The 18,725-nt window shown below is 36.7% G+C and overlaps 1 protein-coding gene across 2 annotated transcripts; it reads right to left on the bottom strand.

The window, feature by feature from the left end:
* Positions 1–1,793: 1,793 nt before the first annotated feature.
* On the bottom strand, positions 1,794–9,416 carry TMEM128 (transmembrane protein 128). 2 transcript variants are annotated; one of them, XM_086891681.1, is made up of 6 exons: positions 9,274–9,416; positions 8,156–8,297; positions 6,072–6,233; positions 4,897–5,005; positions 3,502–3,541; positions 1,794–3,070 (listed from the first exon to the last, which is right to left on the bottom strand). In XM_086891681.1, the coding sequence occupies exons 1-4, from the start codon at positions 9,389–9,391 to the stop codon at positions 4,906–4,908; spliced, it is 522 nt and encodes a 173-aa protein (XP_086747807.1). In that variant the 5' UTR covers positions 9,392–9,416; the 3' UTR covers positions 1,794–3,070; positions 3,502–3,541; positions 4,897–4,905. The 2 variants fall into 2 exon arrangements, with proteins under 2 accessions (XP_086747807.1, XP_086747806.1); XM_086891680.1 differs by having other exon boundaries at positions 1,794–3,541; positions 9,274–9,415.
* Positions 9,417–18,725: the final 9,309 nt, after the last annotated feature.

The raw sequence follows: 18,725 nt of genomic DNA, 5'->3' as shown, positions 1-18,725 counted from the left end.
CCAAAACCTGGGAGCCGGCGAAGCTGGAGCCTGCCCTGCAGCCAGGGAGCCACCAGCTGCTGATGGAGCTCCTTCCACGGTGAGGCAGGGGATCACACCCGTGCTTCACACTCTGGGCCCCACAGGCCATCTTCTTTTGGCCAATCCGTACCTTCATTGGTAGGACAGAACCTCAGTTTTCAGGAATTCTCTAGACATTTTAAAAGTGGCAATTTACCCTTTTTTTTAGAAACTGTTCCCATTGTTGTCCCGTTCTGACAGCACAGTACTATAGGAATTGCTAGCTGGAGAAACAACTACTGAGCTTAAAGCAGCAAAACCCTCTGCAGAATTTAGTCCACTTCTTATACATTTGTTTTCCCAATATTTATGCACACTTTCAGTATTGACCCTTTTCTACTTAAATTGAATTCTCTTAACTTAAGGTATTAGAGTACTGAACATAGCTTGGAGGCCAAACACCAGGGTAGATTGGTCCTTGTTCTGGCCAAGTAGGTCTTACATTTTTGCTCTGTACCTGTTGGTTGCATATTGATTACCAAAAACATTGGTTTTTACAGTGAGTGACCCACACCTTGTATGAAATAAAGCCACCAGTTCAACTACAATAAAAATTTTTAAAAAATAAATAAATTGAAAATACATCTATTTTGCTCCACTTCCTTGGCAAAGGAGTAGATTTAAGCTTTTTCTCTTCTGAAGCCAGAAATTTATAATAGAGGGGTTCTTCTCATCTGACAAAGGGCACTTTTGAACTTACATAAAAGTGTCTGGGGTTCACAAGCCTCTTAAAGAACAGGGAAGAAAAATGGCAGAAAGGTGGAATGAGTGAATTCCGGACAATCATCTATTTAGGTAAACATAAAGAAGTAGTAGATCCTGTCCTTTATTCATTTTGTCCTGTTCTCAAGAAATAGGTATTTTAAGCCATCTGCAAATTTTCCTTTTGAGGAATGCACTTAACAGGAGGTCAGCCCTATGCCTGTCTATATGGCCTGATAAGAGAAATAAAATTCAAAAGCATAACTAGTCAAACAGTCAGGCTTCAATCACCTCTAGGTCACAGCTACATCCATCATTATCAGAAATGGCATTGTGGAAGTGTCAAATCCTACGTCTATTTCATATGATGCAACCTTTAAAGAATAACTAAGGAAGATGCTTCCATTTTACAGAGCTTCGATGTGTAACGGTGATAAATAATCTTCACTACGTGGTTACTACATATTTTACTTCAAATTATCCAAGTGCGTCCCTTGTCACCTGTGAAGGAAAGAGATTTGGTGCTGGTACACATCCTCATCCTGAAATGAAGCAATGTAAATGGATACAGAAGACACCTATGGTGGTCTGTACCAAGAGAATACATTCAAGGAGTTCACAGAAGTGGCAGTAGAATTGTGTCAGGTTATAACAATTAAAATAAGTTGTTTTACATTCTTACCAGATTTGCCACTACTTGCTTTTGAGCATGTAAGTGAATGAGTATTGTGCTGGATACTCAGATCTGTTACTGAAAGACTTTGCTGGACTTTGTACAATGAGCGTATCTACCCAGGATTCTCAGAAAGACATCAAAGTAGTCAAAGGCAAACAGCTCTCCAGAGGTGAGCAGAGTGCTAGTACACCTTCAGTAAACCCAGCTGAGGGGGCATGAAAGACACTCAGAATCATGTACAGTATTTAAAATCTACATGAACATCTATTTTATAGAAGAAGCAGTGAGATGGGGTGGAAGTCTTCAAGAAAGTATAATTGAACAGTTAAACAATTAAATACCGAACAACTATTGGTCACTTTTGTACAAAGTTTATTAAGATGTTCAGAAGAATGAATTTGAAAAATCATGTAGCAAATAGTAATTTTAATTCAGATCACAAGGCAACTTAAAACACCTAGAGCATTTATATAGCTGACAAATAAAAATACAGCTATAAAACCATCCCTGAGCAATACTGCATTTTAAATATTATAATAAAGTTACTCAGATGTACCTGTGTATGCAGACATAAAATTGTTAAAACCTTTTAAAAGATGAAGACCTGAAGATAAGCAACTTGCACTTTAAAGATGTGAAGCATGACAGGTTTTGGCAAACTTAAATATTACATTTAAACAAATCAATGCTAACTTACCCTACAAACTGCTTCAAATAGTGCTGAATGAACTTTATTTTGGTTTGTCTGATCCTCTGTATTACATACTACTGGGTCACAACTTTTTTTCGTTAATGGAACAGTAACAGCCAAAGACAATGTGTATCCCTTTCATTACTAAACATTCCATGTATTTAGCAGTGGTGTGTATTTGGGAGCCAGAATGAAGAATGCAGTGTCTTTTGACAGTCCAGACTTTAAGCACTCACAAGGAGTAGATTTTAACAGGTTTCGATACACAATTTCTACATTCTCATATTTTCCAAAAGGCATGGGTGGAAAAGTATTTACACAAGGATCTACATAAAGTGCTCTAGAAACTAGATCGTGCCCAGGTCTTCAGATAGTTAAGTATCTCAGTCAACATGAACAGACACCTAATAAAAATAAAATGCTATTTTATTTTCCCAACTGAGTATAACTCGTAGCTTTTAAGTTAATATCAGCACCTTCATTGCCGAGGAAGGAAAATGGCAACTTCATTAACAAGCACTGCTAAGAATGAAAAGTGAATTTACAGAAGAAAAAACAACCTGAATACTGAAAAACACTTCATACATCAAAATAATTTAATGTGTGCTCCAAATTTCTTGTGTAGTGTTAATATTGTTCATTGTATTGCTGGTTATTCACAGCTTGATTATCTACCTTTGGCTGTGGACAAACTGTATGAGCACAAGTAGAATTTATTTGTTTAATTGATGGCACTGCCAAATGTCAACCAGCTTTCCCTTACCCCTATCCATACTTTTTTTTTTTTTTGAAACACTAGCAGATCTGAACTCAAGACATTAGATAATAAAGTATTTCCTACATGGTAACATATATAACAGTAGAAATTTAACAGATCAAGAAATGTTTCCTGTAAGTAAGTTTACAAGTACAAACACAGGTTCCAGATAACAGTATTTTACCTGTCAATTCAAATGGAAAGAATATAGTATTAAAACCCCACAACACTTGATTTAAGTATCACTTACTTCCAAATCAAACAACATGATTTGAGCAGGAAGTTCAATTAGGTGACCTCTGAGGCCCCCAGAGATAATATTTACAGGTCCCTTTCAACACTAACTATTCTATGGTGCTATTACTTACTACTCATGTGTTTAATATTCAAATATAAATAGAAGCTTTACAAAGCTTTACAAAATGAAAGGCCTCATGTTACTAAGAGATGTAAAACCTATCTATCTTCCAATTAATCCAACTAATCAGTTGCTTTTTCCTATGGTTATGTCCATTGATTCATACATCAAGTAGATTAAGAATTACTGTATTAGTTAGAGCAAAGAGCCAGTATTAGAAACAACAGAAGTACTGGAATGTAACAAAAGTGACATACACTTTGCAGGATTACAGTTACTTGAGTCCTTCACATGAAGCTGAAAGGAAAAAAAAAAAAAACAAAAAAACAAATTTAACAAAAATGTTTGAAGGTTCTATACACTCCACAAGCTGTATCATGTACTAAATGAATTAATGATTTTGGAACACCAAGTGATAACTTGTCCCTAATTATTAGACAAATAATTATTTGACCTAATACAGAATTTTCCCACATAACTCAAGTGTTCAGAAAGAACACAACTAATGACAGAACCAACAACATGGATATGTTTTTATCACCAAGTGTGACCTATGCACCCAAAGTAAAGAGGTTCTGAATTAAGTATTGTATTTTTCAGAAGTCGGCGTTTTGTCAGAATAGAAGTTAGTTAATTATCTCCTTAAAAATCAGGTTTCTTGATCTCTCAAAAATAGAGAGGAAAATGTAACAGTGGTTCAGTTTGTTATTAAAAAGAATAAATAAGTTTCACCATCTCAGCCATTAAACACTTTTTGCCTATAACTGTGTCAGTACAAGAGGCTACACTCTAAGTCCAGCAATCCAGCACAGTCTTCTTTTTGCTGCACTCCTAAAAATGCTGAGGGATCTCCTCACCAGGAAGGATTTGTGATGGCAAGCAAAGCCAAACAGACTTCCTCCCTTGAGAAGCACAACAAACAAGATCTGCTGAAGGAGTAGCTTCCCTGGATGATATGAGACACCTGTGATACAGGGGACATCCTTTACCCTATTTACTGAGCTGTATTTGATGTCTTCCTTAGCTTTTTACATTTCACTGGATTAATTTCATAAGTATAACCTAACCAAAGATGTGGCAGTTATTGAGAATGCATTTTTCAAGTCAACAAAACAGATGGGCTGGCCTTTGAAGAATTCCTTTTAGAAAGAACAAAGAACTTCTCATATCTGGCAATTTTCCAAACAACAGGTTGATCTGGGCTGTGCATCACAGAAAATGAAAACAGCAGACTTGCAGACAAAGATATGACAAAGATTTTCAATTAAAAAAAATAGAGAAGGCCTTTGCACATGGATGTTGATATCTTCTCCCCTTCAGTATGAGGTCAAGCAGCATTACTAAGAAATTCTCCTAGTCTAGGTAGAAGCTGCAGGGTTTTGGCCTGTACATCTCCAAACTACCAATTCTCAGTAATGTTTCTTTTCAACATCTAGAATGGAATTTTATAGAAGTGGAAAAGATATTCTTCCCCTGTGGATAACTACAAATTCTCTGGTTACTCTATATGCCACAAAATATCACAATTCTAAGAATGTACAAAAAACATAGAGAAGGAATCCCTAAATGGCCTCCCAATCCTTAAATGTCTAACAAAGCATTTCCCACAACAAGATAAATACATTTATGTGCTTAAAAATTTAATTATTTACCTGAAGGGTTTATCCCAGGAGTGACACAAGCATCACAACACCCATAAACTGAATGAAGAGCAACACAGGTGTAAAAAATGACCAGACAGGCCACAAGGCAACATTGAAACTGCAAATAAAAGCAAAAAGTATTTGGTAAGTTCAGTTCTCATATTACAGAAACACCAGGCATACAAAGGAAACATGTCAAAAGAAATAAGATTTAAATTACTTAACCTGAAAATATACTTCTTCATTTCTGAAAACAGAACACATCAAGGGTAAAAGGTAAAAATACATTTTACTTTCATAAAATCTGTATCTGAAGCCCTGAAAATGACCTACTCTTTGATTTTTCCATGAACATACATGGCAGCTGAGAGAAGCCTTCATCTGAACTTTAATCCAGATTTCAGTTAACTGAAGAGACAGAGGGGAAACCCTTATTTTACAACTGACTTACAAGAATAACAGATTTGACTAATTATAAAACATAGGGAACCTTTATTTTCTTTAATCTTCCTTTTTTTCACCGTTGCAACAAATACCAACTGATACTCCAGTACAATAGCTAAACAAGAGGAAATAAATTTTCATGTAGAAAGCAAATAAATATACTGGCACAGTGTATGTAATTTTCTTCATCCACATTTGCTCAGCTCTGACTCATATAACCTCATAAAGTACCTACTTTTTTACATAAAGTAAAGCAACTCTCACTAAAAGTACCATTCTCAGATAAAATATAAACCCTTAAAACTCATATGGCAATAGTCAGAAGTCTAACATTTTGTGTATGTCTGCTACTTAGTTTGTTTGATAACGAAGAACTCTGACAGAAACTGATTGAGCTGAATTTTTTCTCAGATAGAGAGAGTGCATCTTTGTCTTAATTTGTAAACTGCACAAGCAGTTGCCATAGGTGAGAAATTTACACTAACAAAGATAACAACTTCAATTTTCCCCTAAATTTTCACGACAGAAAAGATCCAGTACATCTCCAAGTACACCATACAGTTTCAACTGTTCCAACTCTTGCTTTGTGGATGAAAGTGCAAGAAATTATGCTACATAGAACTGGTATTGTCACCAATACACATAGCAGAATTACAGAAATTATACTTTTTATAAAATGAGACTGTTAACATACAGACTTGCACAGGTTTAGCAGAACTTTTCACAATGTTTGAACTCACCAAATTGCTGCTGCTATAAAGGTAGCTGTTGTGATAGGAATCAGTGCAGGGTACTGTTCATCATAGTCCTGAATTCCACAGTACCACTCAAGATACAGTATGCAGTAAAAGGCAACAGATAAACATGCAGCCAATAAACAAGTGCCACAGGAAAGCCACCAGCTGCGGGAAGAAAAGCACATTAAACCATGTTTAGCACATTGCTGTTTGCACAGTAATCTGCAGTCTACAAACAGAACAGGCAATATCTGTTAAATACACAGGTTGTGGCCTAGAGTTCCAGTAGGTTTTACCTTAAATTAATTTTACAAAACACTTTTTGCCCTTCAAAGCTGTCTAATATAAACCACTGACTTTAATTTTGCAATGAAACATTCCTTTCATATATTGTGCCCTAAAACGTTGTAAATTCAATGTGACAGATCTTGTCAGGAATCTACTATACCACCACACCAAAACCACTTTGTCACTAATAAAATAAAATAGGCTCCACTGCAACTGTGCTTTTCACTATAAATTAGGCTGGTGATCTTTGTGCAACAGAAATTCTGCAGAATGCTTTAATATGGTTTCAGTTTGTGAACTCCTAAATTTAACAGACAAGAAGCATGGAGATTTTTCTTTGTAACTGCTGAAGAAAACCATGGAGAAATCCAGAATTTTAAACTCAGAATAATAAAAAACACAGGGTATGTAATTATTTAAGGAGGCACCCTTTTGAGCCTCTTTGAGGATACTCTTCAAGATTAGTTCAGATAAAGCAACTTGAGAGGAAGATGCACTTTAATAATTTTTTATCTGAACTTGTATTAACAAATAAAAATTTTGAAAAATTAATTATTACCATAACTTGGTTACTAAATTACAAAGGGTAATCAAGGATTTTCCTATTCAGGAAGCATTTGCTCTGGAATGGTATAGCAAACAGAAACAAAAGATTTCTACTTTGAAATCTTGTTACTACCAACTGAGGATTCTGCACTAAGAGAATTGTTGCCATGGCCTACCTAGACAAGCAGTGCAGAAAGACAGGGTCCTGACCCCAAATTTTGATTACACCTTGGAGTCACTGCTTTTGCTTTCGCAGTCAGGTGTATGAAGGGTGTTAACTAGCCTGGAAGAGCAGCTCCTGAAAACCTCACAGCACAGAGCAAGGCCCTGTGCAGCTTCCATGTACTGATATAACAATGACAACAGCAATGCTGTTTTAAAAGCACTTCCATCTGAAGCTATCTAAAAACATTTAACACACATCAATCTCATCGAAAATAATAGAAAATAAATAGATTAGAAATAAAGATTACTTCATTGAAATTATTTCACTAATCTTTTGCTGACCTACTCAAAATCATCTATAGATCTTCTAGAGAAATGAACTTCTGTTTGACCTTTAAGGAAAAATTTCAGGGGATTTATTGTAAAAATAAAACCAAAATCTAAATACTTCCAACAAAACAGGCAGCTATTTCTCAGACTTAAAGGAAAACTTGAAGGTACAGTATTAAAATGTCTGGTATTAGAGCAAACTTTGCACATACAAAGATGTCTCAGTAAAGTTTATAGAGAAAAAAAAATTGTAGCAAATTTTAAGCATTGTATTTACTTTAAAATTAGTTCAATAATATCACCTTAGGTGGTCATCTGGTCCAACCTCCCTGCTCAAGCAAGCTTAGCTACTGCCAGTTGCCCAGAATCGTGTCCAGATGGCTTTTGAGTATCTCCAAGGATGGAGACTCCACAACCTACATAAGGCAACCTGTTCTGAGCTCAGCCATCCTCACAGTAAAAAAGTGTTTCCTGATATTCAGATGGAACCTCCACCATTTCAGTTTGTGCCCACAGCCTCTGGTCCTGTCCTGGACACCACTGGAAAGAGCTTAGCTCTGTCTTCTTTGCGCCCTCCCTTCAGGTATTTACATGCATTGACAAGATGCTTCTGAGCCTTCTCTTCTCCAGGCTGAACAGTCCCAGGTTTCTCCATTACTACTGCAGATCTTGTTCATCCATGATTTAAAATACAGTGACCAGATGTAACAAACTGAGTATGACTAAAACACACCTTTTTGTAAGAAAAGATACCTTACCTATCTGCTTGCATAGTTTCTTTAATATTTTTTAAAAAATCAAAGTAGTATGTCACAGCTATTGATGCCAAAATCCAGAATGCAGAATGAATATTCAGTCTGTTAAGAGGCCTCATCGTCTTCTCTACAGCTGTAGACTCTTCTGTAAAGGAGAACATAATTATAGCACTAAAGCCAGTCATTAAATGGAGGATGATTATAGTTATGTAAAGCATGATGCTTTATCTTTTTAATTCATTTATCTTGGGAGATTATTCTACACATCATAATACACTTTGTACTACAAATATTCTAAAAAGCTTTGAACATTTACTGAAATGAAACAGACTAAGCAAGGTACCCTTTGATAAAAGAATAAAGCAGTAACAATCAGCACAATATCTGTGTCTTTTTAGGAAACAGCTGACTAGCTTTTATAAGCGTTAACTAATTTAAACCCTCTGGTGTTATTAAAGCATTTTTTATTAATCTAGCATATAGCATTTCAGGATATTATTTCCAATTACTAACTTATTTGTACCCTTCTTTATGAATTTTAGTATTTGCAAAAACATTGCAGGCATAAATAATTTTCTTTTTCTCAGCTGCAGATAATTTACAAATTTTCAGCTGCAGTTTCAGGAGCTAGCTTGGCTTACACTGCACACTTTCAGCAGGTAAACTACAACTATCACTGTGCAGGAAACCTTCTCTTTTTCCCCTCATTGCCATGTACTGTTTTAGAGAGACACATCACAGAGAGCAGATGAGAAAGCCTTTTTTTTGTCCACGACAGTAACCATGTAACACAGTATTTATACACACTGTCCAAAAAGGCGTCAGAGGTCAGTGATTTTGATGTCTCACACTCCGAAGTTTTATCACTAGGAGTTCCTGGCAGCTTTATTTTTCTTTTCCTAGATTCCTCCCCATCCTACTGGAGCTTGGGTCTGGAGCATTCGAGCAGTTCGCGGCCCCAAGCCCCTGGCGTCTCCCACACCCAGCTCGCAGGCAGGAGCGGACACCTGAGGGCAGACGGGGCCGCGCTCCGCGCCGCTCTACCCGAGGCGGCCCCACTGCCGTCCCAGCGCCCGCCCGGCGGGGCCTGGCACCGCTCCCCGCGCCCCGGCAGCACCCACCGGCCGTGCCGCCGCTCCGGGCAGGCGGCTGCGGCTGCTGCGGGTCCCGGGGCTCCGGCCCGCGCCGCCCCGGGCGCCGCAGCCTCGGCAGCGCGTCCCCGCCGCCGCCGGGCTCCATGTTGGGCCGCTCCGGCAGTGACGCGGTGGGGCGGGAGCGCGGCGGCCGCGACCGCCCCGGCGTGAGGGGCAGCGGCGGCGGCGGCCGGCTCCAGCGAGCGGCCGGGCCGAGGGACCGCCGGCACGGGATGCAGAAACAGCTGCGGCAATTGCACTGATCCCCCTGGAGAGGGGGAGCAGTGCCGTGTACAGCCGAGTGCCGCAGGGAAGGCTGTGGCGCCGAAATTATTCCAGAGGAAAAAAAAAAAAAATATATATAGAAACTCTGTGCGTAGAAATGTTTTCCGTATCTGCCAACCAGATGTTCTCGAGGGCAGATGTTAGGGAAATCTCAATTTTTGTAACACAGACGAGCGGTGTAGGTTTAAAAGGATTGGAGCATGGTGCCAATAACAGCAAGTTGGTAGGTTCGATCCCCGTAGGGCCGTTCACTCAGGGGTTGGATTCCATGGCCCTTCTGGGTCCCTCCCAGCTCGGAATATTCTGATTTAGTGAAATGCAAAGCTCTGGGAGGTTTCCAGAGCCACGGGAATCCTGTAGCACTCGAGACTGCAGCTCGTAGCTGGGAATAATAAACATATTTGCAAGACAAACTAGGTAACAGTTAAATAAACTACTAAAATGGTAAAATAGATTGTTGCAGTTCTGTAGTTGATTTCTGCATAACTAGATACAGCCACAGCATGTTTCTGCAAACAAAACCTTGCAACCAATTGTATTATCGGGGCTTTCTGGTTTATTCACATGGACAAACTCAAAAAGTTAATTTTTTGCTGGCAGGTTAACCTTAGGTCTGGTCCTTATAAGAATACTATGAATATCAAGAGTACTGTGAATATGTGTACTATATCTTCTGGGGTGTGTTCAGTGATTAAGCCATTAATATGGCTTTAAAAATTGAAAATTGTTACTAACAGTAATGATTCATTAGGTTAATTGGATGATCCATGTGATTGTTACAAAGCCTGTGCTTTCTCAGAGAAAATTGTGTGGTGTAATATTCTGACTAAAGCAAAAATCCTGCTGACTTCAGTATGGAAGTACCTATCCAATACGGCAGCTGTTATGTACAGCCTTTCTTTACAGTGGGATTAAACATAGAATATTCAATAAAAACTCAGATTATTATAAGGGAGACTAATTTCAGTATGTGTGTTTTACTTACCAAAATCAAATTTACAGTCCTTCTAGCTGTATATAGATCAAAGTTCAAAATTCCAAGTGTTCAATAACCTGATTGTACTTTTCCTCTCAGAAGGCAAAATATTTTGCATTAAAGCAATGATTAGGAGGAATGAGTGAAATTTTCACTTACCACGTGCATTCTTTGCATATTGTGCAGCATTTATCAACAGAAATGCCTTGCAGATAATTCCTCTGTAGTTTAACATTGAGAAAACAGGAAAATCGAAACGAATGGAATGTAGGCTGTGGTTAAATAATTATGTATTTTATCAGTAAAACCGAAAAAATTTGAGGCTATCCTAAGGGGTGCCTAAACTAACTGGTAGAAACTAATTAGGGTTAAAGCTAAACTTTTTGTGACTTGCACTGTTTTTAAGCAGTTCTAAACCTGCTGGATAACTGATATTTTCCTAAATATACTATTTTTTGTTTTATTAATGAGTGAGATCCTAGGGACAAAGGAAAACAGGGTTCTGGTCATTCTTTATTGCTGCTCATTGAATCTGAGTAAATTCAGCCTAAAAGATACAAGAACAGAAAAAAAAATACTATTTTTCTTTCTCTGCAGAAAGACAGGCCTTCATTTACATCTGAATTTCATATGAGAGTTGTCATAGTAAGTAGAAATTGTTTTCCCAGCCTCAGAACATGTATCACATAAGGGCCAACTACACTGCAGTCCTTAGTGACTACAGGGATTATTCTTTATGTAGTTCAGTTGAATATTTTGAAGTTAGCAGCTCATGGAGATCAGAGCTCTGCTTTCTTATCAATGAAATAGAGGTTTCTTTGTTTTATTTCCTTTGAGTGAAATGACTACCTCAGCCTTCACTTTCATCTTAGTGATTCAAATAAGAAACAATGGAAATCTTCATGTACTTTCTTTGCAAAAGCTACTCATAGGATATATCTTTGATTTAAATGTAGCAATTAAATAAATATATATGCTTTGAAAGGTTAAGATCTGTCAGTGTTGTTAAATTGAACACTTCTGTTTACCTACAGAGTAGGTATTGTGCAAAGAGCTGAAATAAGAGCTTCCTTCCTGGACTCACTATTGACCTTAACTGAGACCGCTCATGTTCTGTTTGTAGAGCTGAGATGTTTTCTGTGATCTTTTCACAGAGCTTCTCTGATTCAGAAATTATTAATCTGCCAAAGAATAGATAACAATCAGGAGCTGAACCAAGACTGTCACAATATGAACAACATAATTAACAAAGTATCTAATCAACAGGCCTATTATGGATAATTAATTCTTCCAAATTAATATTTAAGAATCACTACAAAAATGTTAGGAATAATTTTAAAATGTGATGCTTGATGTGATAACTTTAGTTAAAAATCTGTGAAATAAATTTAAGATTTTGAAGATTCAGGGAAAGAAGTGTATAAAGGGCAGAGTTTGCAGCAATTTTTTTGTAATCTATATTCCTGGTCTTTTGCATAATGTGATTAGGTTTTCACATCTTGGGAACTGAATTCAATGCCTTCACATTCTTTTATTTTAAATAGAAATATTGCTCTGCATGTTAGTTGAAAGTCTTTAAATATCCAGGTTTTATGGTTATAAGCCAATTTTTTGCAATCTATTTGGATATTTTGAATTTTATTTTTTTGATGCTCACTGAATATTTGCTGCTTAGTGATAAGTTGGTTTTATGTTGATTTACAAGTAATTCTTAATGGCACACAAGTGTGGTAGCTTTTTGTGTCTCTTGACTGGGTAGATACAAAATTTAGAACTGGAATTGCCAGTTAAATTCTCACTTTTAGGAAGTCAAATTAGTTTTCTAGTATTCTAGCCAATATTCATAAAATTTTCCCTGTTACAGAAATCATTAGCTAAATTAGCCCAAATGTTATCTGTTCACAAAAGACCTGGTTGGAATTTTCTTCATTCCATACCTAAGTAGGGCAGGCTCTTTCTTAATTTTTAGCTGAAGTAGGTTGGATACAATATAGATGTATTTTTTCATTTTGGGGAATGATTGTGCTATGCAGTCTGTGCTTTTTGTTCATGAACTAAGTAATAATAAAGTCAGTAGTAATCTGCTGCTGATCTTCCACTGTCAGGAGTAAAAGATCGGATGGGAAGATGTTCTCAATCCTTTCTGAACCTTGTCCTTGGACTAAAGTATTGTGCATCCTCTCTTACATTGGGTGAAAAAGTAAATACATTGTCTGATACATTTAGGTAACAAAAAAGCCTCCAAATAGTACAGATAGTTCCCTTGCTTTCATCTTCCATTCTTTTAACTATTTTAAATTCAGTACAATGGAAAAGGACTTAAAAGCACTTGGTGTGAATAACAATGCAGATCTGAAAAACAACTGTTGGGTAAAACTCAATTGACTCTGAATGTGGTCCATATACAAACTGCTGAACTCAAGCTGAATTCTCATGCGAGTATTAAATTGCAGTGCAGCCTTGGATTGAACCTTTAGGAAGGAAACAATACATAGTATAGTGTGTTTGATACCAGGAAGGCTCTATATTTAAGCATGCAAGTATTTGAACTTGATGAAGACAAAGAAAGCAGAGAAGAAAAAGGCAGTTTAAAAGGTGAAGAGGGCATTTAGGAGAACAGAGAAAAAATGCACAACATAAAGCTATCTAATTTATCTAGGTATGTTATTCCTCACCTTGAAGGTTGTCAGCAAATTACAAAAAGACATAGCTGATCTGGAGAATTTATTTGATAGAAGACCATCTTAACCTTCAATTATTCTGATTAAAGATGTTAGATAGCTTCAGTGTTTGACATCTGCGTTTTCATAATCAGCAATATGAATATAAGACTGTTCGGTTCATTCCATCTTTAAATGTGCAAACAAAACCAAAATATCCAAATTTATCCAAATATCCAAAAATCATCCTCTTTATCTAAAATAAATCTGGATAAACAATTCTCCTGCTATTAGCTAAGTAAATTTTCTTACTCTCTCTCTTCTAAATAATTTGTTGAGTTTAATTTCACTTAACTATGCTTACTTTCTTGAGGGAGTACAATTGCTTTCAAAATGTTTTCCCAAGACTACAGTTTAATGACACAAAGCACTTGGCAGCAATACTCCAGCTATAATTGTTCTTGACTACTCAATCCCCAGTAGTGGTATATAATACCTCTCAGTTTGAAGATCTGATCTGGTTTTAAAAGCCTGTAAAAATGCAGGGGGTGGTGGAGAGGCAAAAACAAATGGCCAGATGTGGGAGAGTAGGAAAGAACACTTGGGACTTACTGAAACCAATTTCTTTACTTAGGAAAAAGTCTGTCCAACCCTGCATCTGTAACAATATGAAAATAATTTCATACTTAGGGCATTTAGGAACATGCTAAAGTGTGTTTTTTGAATAATAAATATCAGATCTAATTCACACAGGAAAGACTATAAATTGTGGGAACGGGCATTCAAGTGCATCATTCAACATTTACTGTAGAGTTTTAGTCTCTTTTGGTGTGACACTTCGTTTCTCTATTGGTAGAGGTTAGCATTATTTTAGGCTGTGATGGAATATTGTTTTGTAGATGTCTAGTGTCACCACTCTGATTTGACTGATGTACTAAAGCAGGGACAAAGCTTCTTGGGCATGTGGAACTCACTGTTAACAAGACTGGAAAGCATAGCAACACCTCACTGCTGTGTATAGTGTGGGATTCAGCTCACTGTTTCTGTGGAGTTTTGAAGAAAAAAAAATAAACAAAAAAAGAAGCTCTTACACATTTCATTCATGGCAAAGGTTTCCTTTACCATTGTCCTTCACAGTCCATTACCACTTACATATTCTGTAGGGCAAATTTTTCATGTATTTTCAACAGGTATTGTAATTCATTGGACAACAGAGTTAGAAGGAAAACTGACTTAAGTGCTAAACTGTCCAAGACAGACAGGAAGAGAAGGATGTTTCCTTTATGAAGACTGAATTCAGCAACTTGAATTTTTGGCTGGAGGATGATAGCACAATTCACATTATTGTTCTGGATACATAAATGGGTCTTTAAGAACATCAACTTCTAATGGAAAACTTACCCAATGCTAACCTCTGAAATCACTTCAGTTCTGAAAGTTCACTAAAAGAGCTGTAACTGTCAAAAGTATAATATCTGAGCCAGAATTGTAGAAGCAAGAAGCAGAGAAGTATATTTTCATGGTATAAAGAGAAAGAAAGAACAGCTCATAGAAAATCCCATCCCAGTTCTGCCTCATCCACAGAAAACGTGAGCCTTTGTCATGTATGGATACTAAACAGTATCAATAGGTGTGCATTCCTCCTGGAATTCCTTCTCATCAAGACAAAAGGCCAGCAGAAGGCCCAAAGAATCTGAGTATAAAAGTGCACTTTTGTTTGTACACTAATGGCTGGAAGGGGCAAGTTCATTGTGTGGCTACGGCAAGGAACAGAATGAAGGAGTAAACACAGTGTGGTTTGAGCCACCTGCAATGCAGGAGGAATTCTGGTTCTTTTTTATTCAGGTTCTTTGTCACCTAACTGAGATGTAGTGATCTGAATACTTTCAAGTGGATTTCATGCTGCCAGAGAGGAAGACCCCATTATGTTTAAAAGCACCTTTTTTTTAGTAAACCAAATATATGTGAGTTGAGTTTGACTGCAATGTGGCCTTTATTAGGCTTTTCAGACCAATTTTGTACTAATGCATTCCACATAAACGTTTGAGAAGAGGGGTTTAATGGGAGGGTAGGCATACAGAAGCCATTTCTGGTTTTCTGTAACTTTCACATAATTTCAGTAACTATAGAACTACTTCTGTTGGAAGTCAGTACTTTACTTCTTCTGTAGCTCAGACAAGAAGTTGTGTAGCAAGAACAATTACTACTAAGATTCTAATGAGAAGGGCAAAACACACCAAAGATTGGAAAATTCTAAATCTTCTAAAATAAATTTTAAAAGGAAAGATTTAAAAAAAAGATGTGTTTGGAAAGGACTAAGATCTGTGATCTTCAGTCCTGAAGAAAAAAGTCCAATTAAGCAAAAAGCTTGAAGGTTTTTCAGTCTTTGCTGTCTGAAAGCATAAAAGCATGAGGACTCAGGAATAAAAGAATTACATCCGAGAACTGCGAAGATTACAAGGGGCAAGAGGAACTGTATCTTAAAAGTGCAAGCGAAAGTTACTAGTAAAACTTCCTCTACTCCAAGTGAAATTTAGAATTCAATATAAAGTAACACTTCCTGTAAAAGTACTAATGGGAAACATAATATGCAGCTTTTCTTGGCTGACAGAGCAGAAAAGAAACTTAGAGGACTTATTCCTGTTTCTTTCTTAAAGGCTAATCTGGGAGAAGAAAGAGGTAAATGTTGAATATATTGACTGAGATATCTGGTAACCTGTGAATACAGCTCAATGTACAGAACAATATGCCTTTTTTTCACTTATCTTGCACAAAAAATTTAATATTTGCTCTCTTATTTCCTTAATAAGGGTGAGTGTTACAGACTTAAAAGTTTCCGAATGAAATCATGTATTGGGTCTCTGTATCCTGTGGTCATCAGCTACGAGCCACTACTCATGTCAGGCTCTGACTACATTGTCCTGATGCAAGTGGATTACAGCACCAGGTGGGAGGATCAGTTTTCACTGGAGAAAGAACAAACTACTCTAATGCACCAGGACAGTGGAGGGCAGAGCACAACAAATAAGTAGCTATCCTTTGAAGCTTTTTTCTTCCAGTGATTAAAGTGCCTGCTTGGGTGCTTATGCTATACTTATAATGAAAGCCATTAGCTTTAAACAATTTTCTAATTTCTTCCTTCCCCCACCCTGCCACAAAGACAATGATTTTCAATACACTATTTTAGAAAGGAGAATTTCAACAATAAGTTATAATTATGGAACTATGTTATGCTGTTTAAAAAAATCAGTAAAACATATTCTGGATTAAAACAATACTGGTAAATATACTGCTTAATTATTGAATAGAAATTAAGAGAGGTCCTGCTGTTTTTCTGTGTTCTTGAAGGATCCTTAATGATCTGTGAGGGATTATGCCTCCCTCTGAAACAATTACCACCATATTTGTAGTGACTTCAATCTGATCAAGACATCATTAGCTGCAAGGAGTAAATTAAAGTCCAGATCTGTTATAAGGGGAAAAGCCAATTTCAGTTCTCTGAATACATTATTAATTGTCTAATGAAAAAACATCGAAGTCAGGGTTTTTTTCACTGGAGCTGCATGTCAATAATGCAGCTATGCATGGATTAGAATAGCACTTGAAGCCTTCTACAATTAGAGGCATAGACTCATTAACCATACTACAGTATTCCCAGGAACATCCAGAAAGAAAAACATGCCTACAAAGCATATTGCTCCCTTCCCCTGCTTTCTGCCAGGTAATACTACTGCAGGAAGGACAGTCATAAGAGGGTAGGTTCTTGTGTAAGACAGAAAGGGTAGGAGATATTTTTATCCATGCTGGAGCTTCTCCTCTTCAACATACTCACAAAATATCTGACAAAATGTTTCCAATAACAGGGCTTACTTGCAACAGCCTCCCACCAATGACTGTCAAATAGAGGCATGCACTGGATTCATGTCTACCGAATCATGAGGGGAAAAAACAAACATCAGCTGTTGCTGCTTTACCCTTTACACCGAGAGAAGAATAATTTACAGTATGTATTACTTACTCCACACAGGCACCACTAACCCAACTGTGGCAATGCACAGGGGAGTACACCCTTTCAACCTTTAAGAATAATAACAGTTAAAGTAGGAAAGAAAATTACAGGACCACATGCTACTCTGATAGCTCATCTGCATACTGTTGATTTGATATTCCTTCTTTCCAGCTTTCAACTGATCCATGGTATTTGAACACTTAGCCTGCTGCTTTGCTTCACTCAGTGATCACTGCAGTAAATCCTGAGCATCAGACACCCGAACTCCGCACTGATAGGAGCCAAGACTGGTTATCTGTTAAACTGAATAAACAGAACTATTGCACAATTTCAACAAACAGCCAACACTTACTGAAGAGATCTTGAATACATTAGGTGCTTTCTTGCACCCTTTAGTATAAGACAAATATGCACTCAAAAAAACCGAACCTGGTGTATCACAGTTAATTTTTTAACATTTATACCTTTAATATATTCAGTATTTCTATGAATTCAGATAATTTTACTATTGAGTTTTATAGAAGTGCATCTGCTTGAAATCACTAAGCAATTTTTAAAAACACCATATGACTGACTGCTTTATAATGCTGTTTTTAACAGACTGTGTCATAATAGGAAACTTCCTACATGGAAGTAGTTTTGCATTTAAGTAAAAACCTATAAAACTTCAAGTAACTTTCCCCAGGCAGCTCTGTCTTTTACATAGCTGTAACATTTCTGGCCTAGCTAAATTGTTTTGGTGACAGCAATACAACAGCCTCTTCAAATTATGTATAATTTGTGGATTTATTATACAATTATAAAGTGAAAAGATGCATTATATTTAAGGTTGTATTTGAAAGTAATCTATTTCTATTTATGACTAATTTAATCAGTCAATTTTTAGTCCATGTAACCACTTCTATTGAAGTCAGTTGTATTACTAATCAACACTTTCAATGTATAAAAAGTATCAATGCATACAATGGTAACTCAGGTCTTTAGATTTTCATTAAATGTGCAATATTGCATACATAAATATGACACTTTATTTATTCATTTTACAACACAGAATCAACAGTTTATTAAAGGCTGCATACGCTATCTATGTGCATAAAGTGGGTATCAGTCATACCATTCTGAATATGCATAACAAAACATTTATTCCACAGTGGGTTTTTGAATACGAAAATCGTATTTGCTCTGAAAATAGTTCCTGCAAAAAGTCACACAACCCAGGTTCTGAAAAGCATTTATGCCTATAAATTATATTCATTACTGGAAGCATTTTAATATAGTACCAGCAATTATTTTCAATGCCTCTTAAAACTTGTACAAAAAATATACATTTTCCGTAAAATCAAAAAATAAAATATCTGAAAATGTTCTGTGATAAATCTAGAAAAAGGGGAGGAATCCAGTATTAAAAGTTAAATTCTGCTTTCACATACACTATTTAATGACACCAATGCATAATATCTGTACAACTGACAGAAGAGTTTGACTCCGTCTGCAAGATTAAAATGCAACA

This window comes from Cyanistes caeruleus, chromosome 5 (genome assembly GCF_971803275.1).
Source record: "Cyanistes caeruleus chromosome 5, bCyaCae1.hap1.1, whole genome shotgun sequence".
NCBI classification, from domain to species: domain Eukaryota; kingdom Metazoa; phylum Chordata; class Aves; order Passeriformes; family Paridae; genus Cyanistes; species Cyanistes caeruleus.
Note: the sequence above shows the minus strand (reverse complement) of the source record. Positions and strands in the feature narration are given on the sequence as shown.

Coding starts and splice junctions, on each gene's coding strand:
- TMEM128 (XM_086891681.1), bottom strand. CDS start 9,391: ATGGAGCCCGGCGGCGGCGGGGACGCGCTGCCGAGGCTGCGGCGCCCG. Junction 6,234..8,155: donor GAAACTATGCAAGCAGATAG/GTAAGGTATCTT, acceptor TTCTTCCCGCAG/CTGGTGGCTTTCCTGTGGCA. Junction 5,006..6,071: donor TTTATAGCAGCAGCAATTTG/GTGAGTTCAAAC, acceptor TTTTATTTGCAG/TTTCAATGTTGCCTTGTGGC.